Raw genomic sequence first — 8,499 nt, forward strand, 5'->3', positions numbered from 1 at the left:
CTGTCGCCTCCTCCTACAATACCTGCATGACTTGAATGGGCCTTTTACCGCCTCCTGCTCCCGTAATCACCTCTCTCTTCAGCCAAAGCCCAGATGTACTGCACAGGTGAACTCTGTTAGTCACAACCATCATGCTCAGCTCCGCCGGGCGTATCCCATCCTGTTTTTCCACTTCCCTTCTGTTTTTCATTTTCACTTTTATCTAAGCCTCTGGCACACGTACCAAAAACAACAAGATTCTGTTCTGGCCCTCTCTTACGTGCATTCATAACATTTCTCAAGGACCTGGTTATTTTGTTGCACCGCACGGACACGGAAAGGCTGAGGCTGGTCAAAGCAGGACATTAACTGCATAAGAGAGAGTGAGAAAAGGGAAAACAACTGAAGTTTGGCAGTACAGAGAGGGGGATGCACATGAGGAGAACGTCAGAAATATGACTTTAGAGATGGCATAAATAAGAAAGAACATTTGGGAGGAGATGAGTGAAAAAAATATCCCTGTTTGACCACTTCTTTCCATGCAATCACCTACTCCACCTTTTCTCATTTGCCTCTCCTCTTGGCTCTCTCTAAGTTTAGGAACAAATGCAAAGTGCACTCTTTAAAATCTAGAAGAAAACAGTCCCTCTCATTCAGATCTCCCTCCCCCCCTTTGTGTTGGTATCTGCCTGTGGAAATGGGACTCTCTGAGACCAAACTGTTGTTCAGTGGTTCCAGATTTAACAGCCTAATATGACCACATCCCTGAATATGTCTGCAGTTCCAGCGCCAAAAACATCTTAGTAACATGAGCTTTCTGTCTCTGTGCTCCATCTGAATTCCTTTCTTATCTGCCGACGGGGTTTATCTCCATCTTTATATCTGTCTCAATGTTTATCTGTCTGTCTGAGTCCCGCTGGTTCCGAGCTTAGCCATTCCTTCTATTCTGGTTTATTTACTGTTGGCGAGGGTCTGCTTTCACAAAGCTATTCACAGATGTTTCCCACTGGGCCAAATGTGATGTGGTGTTAGGTAACTCTTAGATATACACCATGGGGAGGTTGTTCTGTGTGACTACGTGAACTTCACAACAGGGAGCTAAAGACTCGCTGAGAAGTAAGTCTGGAACAATGGCTGAACATTTCCAGTATATAGCCTGACATACAGCGCATAGCTCATGCTTTGGATCATGCAGTAAGCTGTGGACGAAGTACACACAGCGATACACTTGTTAGAGCAAATTAGGTTTAACCATGTAGCCAGCTAATTTAAATAGCCTTCTGTATTGTGTGAACAGTTAACTTCATTTAATATTGTATGTAGCGTTTTCTTTTGCGAGGTGCAAATGTTCCACCAAAACAAAGTTCCTTCCCGAGACTATTTTGCAGAGCCACTGTCGCTGCGTCCTGAGCTTAGAGCCCAAGATGATTGTGATTGGTTTATTTAAATTTTTTCTCCTATCCCAGAATGTATCTGTGGTGTAGCCAGAACTTCCTCCACAGCGCTGTGGAGATATTAAAGGGTTAATACATGCCAGAGAGTAAAGAGCCCAAATGGTGCTGTGTTATGTTGCTAGAATACCAGCAGTAATGCAGGGGTCTGATGTTTTTATACTCACAAACACACAGTCCATGGCCGACATGAGATCACAGCTTCCATTCATGAATGTTAAAAGGGATAGTTCTCCCCCATATCTGCCTTTAAACAATGGTCAGTGTTGTCAGCGCTCTGGAAGTTTTGCTTTAAATGTTTGTCAGAGACATATGGGGGATCAAAAGGTGGAGTCAGCCCATGTTGTTCCTGTATGAATGGTCTTTTTAGGCTGGCAAACAGCAGTGAATATTATCAGGTACCTGCCATGAGGCAGGTTAGATGTCCCAGTGCCAGCCTTCCCCTCAATCTCCTCTCTGTTTACCCCAGCTTGTTTTTCTCCCTTCCTTCTCCTCGCCTTTCCGACACCTACTGTATTTTTCAGTGAGGGCGTAGGAGTTGGGGAGAGAGTGAGCTAATACCCGGATTGTAAGGGAGGAGAGAGAGGGCGAGGGCTAATGGGGAGGGAGTCAGTGGGTAGAAATGAAGGGGTGGGGGGAAAAGGAGGTTAGTATAAAAGCCTTGCTGTGAGGAATTAGGAAATATTCCTTGGGAGAAAATACACACAAAGAGATATTCCCAAGACTTCTCACTCCATAATTATCTTTCACGGTAAGTACATTAAAACAAATAATCTTAAAACTAATGACTGGTGAAAAGTAGTTTACATCTTTTAAACAATCCAAACTTTTGCACATTTTATTTATTAGCTGATGCATTTTTTTGTGATGTTTTTAGTATTATGCTGCAACATGCAATCCTCATTGTACAATAGGCCTACAGTTCTTGTCTGTTTGGGTAAAGAGTACTTAATATGTAGCCTCAGCGTGATGCCCAGCATCGTGCCTGTGGCTGTTTCCAGTGAGGTGGGCACATTCTGCCCGCAGGGAATATGAACCCACCAGGACCCCTGCTAAGACTCAGACAGGCATAAAACTGTGTAGACACTGTTGTCAGCACCTGATACACACACACACACACACACACACACACACACACACACACACACACACACACACACACACACACACACACACACACACTCTCGTCTAGATGTCTTTGCCAGTCTTTGTGAACTTTGGGCCCGAGGCTCTCTGCTTCACGCCCACTGTGAGTCTGGGTACAACTGTAAGCCAAGATATGCCTGAGGGGATGATGTCAAGAGCGCTGTGTGTGTGTGTGTGTGTGTGTGTGTGTGTGTGTGTGTATGTGTATGTGTATGTGAGTTGTGTGCGTGGTTTATGTAAAATAAAAGCTGCTATTGATGGTGAGGAGGGCTGCTTAAACAAAATCCCGTCCAAATCCCACAAACAGAAGATGAGGATGAAAGCATGTGTGTGTGTGTGTGTGTGTGTGTGTGTGTGTGTGTGTCTCTCTGTGTGCGTGCATGTGTACGTTGGGGTGTTGCACACATCTGGCCATTCTGTTTGTACAGGTGTCACACGCACCTTACCTTATTTCACTTATGCTTGTGATTGAGTGCAGATGTGTGTGTGTGTGTGTGTGTGTGTGTGTGTGTGAGTGAGTGAGTGAGAAGTTAGACAGCGATTCTCTTGTGGTTGTTCCGTACAAACTGAAGTTCCAGCCATTGAGTGTTGCTTTTAGATCGGCCCTGACTTAAGTAACAAGATCTTTGGACTCATGTTTATCTAATTAAAAATCTGCTCTTTTGAATACGTATAACTTTGGTTTCATGCAGAAATTCTGCAGCAACGTACCAGCATGTATAGATATATGTACAAAACCTCAAGCACAGATTTGGAAACAGCCTCTTTCAGCCACTGATGTGGTTCTTACCCACAGTTTCAAAATCTGAGCCACTTTCTTGCTCTTTTCCTTTCTGTTACTCTCATTTTTCTCCTTCTTTTCCTATCTTACTCTTACTTCGGTGCTGACATGACTCACTGAAACAGCTCTTTCTCCTCTCTTCCAGCAGGCAGGCAGATAAACAAGTCCCAGGATGAGGAGCCTCCTTCAGTGTCTGGCACTCTGTGCTGCGGTTTCTTTCTGCGTCTGCTATGGTACAGATCCTGACATCCCATCATTCAGCAGCCATTATCTAGTCATAACATATAATATGTCCCATTTATCATAATTTATGATTAACCCGATTCCATGTTTTTCCCGTAGAGTCTAATGAAAGCACAGAATCTGAAGAAGGTGTGTTTCTTGTTCATGGAAAAACATGCATGCAATTCTAACAAACATGATACCGCCTGTTATACAGTAAAATGTATTTAACCCTTTACTAACGTACCCCTACCCTTCATTCCAGCTGACCCACATCAATTGCACGATGTGCATGCCTTACCTGATTAAAACAGGGATTTTTTTGTCGACTAAACGCTTGTGGTTCCAGATCTGTTTGTGTCTCCAAACCACGCCAACTCGTTCATCTCGCCACAGAGGGGAAACGTATATAACCTACCCAGAGGGAACGGCCACAACTTCATGAGGTAGAAGACACAACCACAGGCATGCATACACAGCACATAACCCTTCCTTTATGTTGTACATATGTAAAACCACACATCCCACAGAGACAGACACACACATCATAGCAGGCCATTAAGGTAAAACATAATTAGACTATTAAACGTCTCGAGACGGAAACTAAACGCTACAATGCAAGCAACCAAACAAAGACACAAGCTCGCCATTCTTCCCTCTAACTACTTCTGTCTGTCTGTCTTGTATCTTGTATCTGCCCTCCCCTCCCTCCTGTCCAGGAAGATAAAGTCTCCAGCGGAGAGGCAAGCAGAGACCTGTGAGGACTACTCTCCGTGCCGCTACTACGCCTATCGCCACGGCTCCCAGCAGGCCTACGAGAGATACTTTGGCTCCCGAGTTCAACCCCAGAGACCGGCTGTGACTCGCCGGTACTAAACAGAAAATGATCTGTCAAATCCAGAATTATCATTATCGTCTGGGAATGAATGCCCCTTCCTTCACTCCACATATCACGACTTTTTATATAATTTATGTGGTTGGTTTTGTGGCTTCTTCTGGATGTGAAAGGAATCCGAGAAGAAAACACTTTTTTTTTATATAAACACAGAGGCATCCATTGTGCCTCCCAACCCATCATTACACACAAATTCATGGCTCATCTCTTGTGTAATCTCAGGATAACTTTTATCCACTATTATCAAACCTTCGCAGCATTTGTGAGCTTCATGTGATATGCACGAATAAAGCGTTTGGCTCACTATCCACTAACCGTTTCTTACAGTATCCACCTATTTATCCAGGCCAGCACTGCTGTCAGTGATTATTTTCATTGCTTTAAAAAAAATTAATAAAATTCACTTTATTGGGATTTGTCTTAATCCTGTTGATGCAATTTCTTTGCCATATGGGTGTGTGAGAACATTTTGTGTTTAGTGTCAGTGGCTGCAATGCATGGCAGATGTTGGAATGATAGTATTGGTCTAATTTCTGTGACTGCTCAAGATAACATTACAGCTCCATGGGTTTTAAAGGCTACACCAAGAATATTGCAAATATATATTTCCTATATTTGTTTTAGAAGATTAACATAAAGGCGTATGAGAAACGCCAGGGAAATGTGATTGATCTCTCAATTTAAATATGACATTATTACATTGTTCGTAATGCATAAGCAGCATTTTTTTGTGTCCTAGAAGGATTTTTTGTTCTGCTTTATATACGGTTAGCTAGTTTAGTCCAGTGGTTCACAACCTAGGGGCCGGGCCCCTCCAAAGGGTCGCAAGATAAATCTGAAGGGTTACGAGATGATAAACAGGAAGTGCATTTACATGCAGTTAAAAAACCCGATATAAAATCTGAGTTCTCATACCCTGGTAAACTAGTCTATATCCACGACATTCCACTTCCGGGATTGCTCTGATTGCTCGGAAATTCTGGCAGCAACAGCCGGATTTCAATCTTTTCGGTCGGTTGTCCGTTACCTTCCAAGCTACCTACCTAGCTAGACTATCTGTCCAATCTGAGTTTTCTGTTGCACGACTAAAACAACCTTTGAACGCACACACGTTCCACCAAAACAAGTTCCTTCCTGAGACTATTTTGCAGAGGCACCGTGGCTCCGTCCGCTGCTTTGCGCCCTCCATGCCAATTGTGATTGGTTTAAAGAAATGCCAATAAACCAGAGCACGTTTTTCTCCCATCCCGGAATGCTGTGTGGACTAGCTCAGACCTTCCTCCGCAGCGCTGTGGAGGAAGGTCTGGCAATGCGAGACTACGGAATATGTGATTTAACCTACCATATGTAAGATAGGTACGCATCAACCATTTAGATTGTAATAACTTCCATTTGGTGTTAACAGACTGGGTCTGAGCCTTAAAACAAGCCATTTTCCTATCAGCTTCACAAAGATTTGAAAATGTGTAGTTAAGATCTGGTTTCTTGTAATCTCAGGAGGAATCTGTGCAATGCTGCTGCTGCTGCAGACAGTCACACAAACAAAGACAGCTCAGCAAGCAGTAGATCTCAGCATGGCACAGTCATACTGGATGTTGGTTTTTTTCATGTTGCCACAAGGCAGCAGATGTACACAATTAAAGTTGTCCTGAGGTTGAATCCTTGAAGTTTGTCTCTGAAACGAGACAAGGAACTCAAATTGACTCAGACAGTCAAATTACACCCCATATCATACTGTCAGAACCGGTCCAGAATCTAAACAAATCCAGTCAGAAAAAGCATCAAGACAGGACATTTTCATATCATCAATTTGGGAAGTTCTTAAGTTTTTGGCAATGTAATAATATGCTGTTTCTACACTGCATCAGGTACTGACAGCTTCTTTCTAATTAACCAATAAAAAATAAAAAGATTTAGATGTTTAAAAAATTGTCAAAGATTACAAAAACAGTAGCAGTGGCGAGTAGTGTTTTAGTTGACATGCTCCACTCCGCTATATGAAGCGTTACCACCCACTTGTTTTTATCATTTATATCTTTCCACAGTTTAAATCACCCTTCTACAAATCTTCAAACACACTGGGTTTGTCTCTAAAAGTTGCTTCCTTTATGTAGGAAATCGCCGCGGTTAGCAATGAAAGAGAGGGCCCTCGGATGAAAATCATGTCCCATAATGTGGGACAGCGGTTTTTCCATTTCAGTTTGTATTACATGCTTTTCTCTGCTGTGTGTGCACTTAGTGACCTATATGTAGAAGTGTGTGGGTTCGCTGTAAAACTCTGACCTCTCCAGGCTGCCAGCTGGCATTGCATTCCTTAGAGTTGATTCAACATTTTCTTACTGACAGCAAGCAGTCCGCTGATGTGATTTCACATCCTTCTACATCTATTGTTAGTGTTTATTTAAGCATTTCTTCTTCATTTCTTTTACTGCTTTTCCTTCATCTCTATACAAAAAAAACCCCTGTCACCCACATTAGTTTTCTCATCACCTAATACCCACCCTTCAGGGGTGGAGCCAGATGTTGTATACATTCGGGGCTCAGTCCAAACCTGGGGGGGGGCATGCTCCATTTATGGCAGCTGTTTGCAATATTTTTCAAGGCATTTGATAGTAGACTAAAAATGCATAAAAATCTGTACTTCATTTCGGAAAAACATGATAGTTGCCAAGGAAAGCAATCATCCTGACAGGTGGGGTACGCTTACCCCTAGGGGTACTTTGGAGTACTGCAAGTGGTACGTGAGATTTTTGCATAATGCTAATTTAAAGGTGCCGTAGGTAGGATTGCAAAAATCCAGGACTTCTCAGTCCCTCCCCCCTTTCTGCTAAAATCCAAATGGTCTCCTAAGCCCCTCCCCCCACAAAGGAGAATGACTGCGTGTGCATGAGCAGTGATTGACACACAGTTAGACACCCCCCCTGGCCCTGATTGGTGCATCTGAACAGTTAGACACCCCCCCCATCAGACTCAGAAAAGTTTTATTGCCAAGTATGTTTTTAACACATACAAGAAATTTGTTTTGATGTCGTTGGTGCACGTCACACATTCTCTAAATAGAATATAAACAATATAAGTCAAGTATAAGTATATATACACAGTATACAGTATGTATTAAATTAAAAATAAAATATTAAAAATAACATAAAAGATAAAATTCAAAAGAGCATATTATTATTTTGTATCTAACTGTTGTCTAGCTGTCTTTATCATTCTGAAACCAGAAAATAACACATGTTGAGGATGTCTCATTTTCACTCCTGTCACCTACGTATAATAGGTTCGGGTACAGTTAGTCCAGAACGCAGCAGCTCGGCTTTTAAGTGGGGTTACGTGACCACGTAACTCCAGTTCTAGCCTCGCCCCTCTGGCTTCCTGTCCGTTTCAGGGTTGATTCTTGTTTTGAAGAGTTTAAATGGGTTGTCGATTAGTCTATTTATCGGAGCTTTTACATGTCCACACACCTGTCAATGTACTGAGGTCTTCCAATCAGATGCCTTTTCAGTGGCTGCTCCAAACCTCTGGAATAGTTTATCTTTTCATATAAGAACTGCTCGGACCGCTGAAACTTTCAAGTCCTTCCTTAATACCCACTTCTATTTGTATTTGTATTTTTGGTTTTATTTTTTGGTTTTTAAACTTGCTATATAAATAAATTGAACTGAACATAAGACAAGTTGGGTAGGAATTTGGCTTGTACAGCATTACTAATCTTAAAACCTATTTTTATTAGAGTTCACAGTTAAATAAATGGAGATATTGAGACTATTGAGATTATCCTCAGCAGTGCCATCACAGCGTGGTTTGGTAACTGCACTGCTTCAGAACGAAAGGCCCTGCAGCGGATTGTGAGGTTGGCTGAAAAGATCACTGGTGCCTCTCTTCCCTTCCTCTCTGACATCTACATCACCCAATGTCTGCGCAAAGCCATAAGCATAGTTAAGGACACAACACACCCATCCCATGCACTCTCCTCCATCAGGTAGAAGGTATAACTGCCCCCACCTCCAGAATGGGGAAGAGCT

The 8,499-nt window shown here is 42.5% G+C and overlaps 1 protein-coding gene across 2 annotated transcripts; it reads left to right on the top strand.

Moving 5' to 3' along the window:
- Positions 1-2,073: 2,073 nt before the first annotated feature.
- mgp (matrix Gla protein) lies at positions 2,074-4,888 on the top strand. Of its 2 annotated transcripts, none has more exons than XM_078269506.1 (5): positions 2,074-2,181; positions 3,503-3,590; positions 3,700-3,729; positions 3,929-4,025; positions 4,299-4,888. In XM_078269506.1, exons 2-5 carry the CDS (start codon positions 3,530-3,532, stop codon positions 4,453-4,455), a joined length of 345 nt encoding a protein of 114 aa, XP_078125632.1. In that variant the 5' UTR covers positions 2,074-2,181; positions 3,503-3,529; the 3' UTR covers positions 4,456-4,888. The 2 variants fall into 2 exon arrangements, with proteins under 2 accessions (XP_078125632.1, XP_078125631.1); XM_078269505.1 differs by having other exon boundaries at positions 3,506-3,590.
- Positions 4,889-8,499: the final 3,611 nt, after the last annotated feature.

Source organism: Sander vitreus, chromosome 15, assembly GCF_031162955.1.
Source record: "Sander vitreus isolate 19-12246 chromosome 15, sanVit1, whole genome shotgun sequence".
In the NCBI taxonomy this organism is placed as follows: domain Eukaryota; kingdom Metazoa; phylum Chordata; class Actinopteri; order Perciformes; family Percidae; genus Sander; species Sander vitreus.

Excerpts from the sequence above, each read along its gene's own strand:
- mgp (XM_078269506.1), top strand. The coding sequence starts at position 3,530 with ATGAGGAGCCTCCTTCAGTGTCTGGCACTCTGTGCTGCGGTTTCTTTC. Across the intron at positions 3,591-3,699 it reads TTCTTTCTGCGTCTGCTATG|AGTCTAATGAAAGCACAGAA; the intron begins GTACAGATCCTG and ends TTTTTCCCGTAG. Across the intron at positions 3,730-3,928 it reads AAGCACAGAATCTGAAGAAG|ATCTGTTTGTGTCTCCAAAC; the intron begins GTGTGTTTCTTG and ends TTGTGGTTCCAG.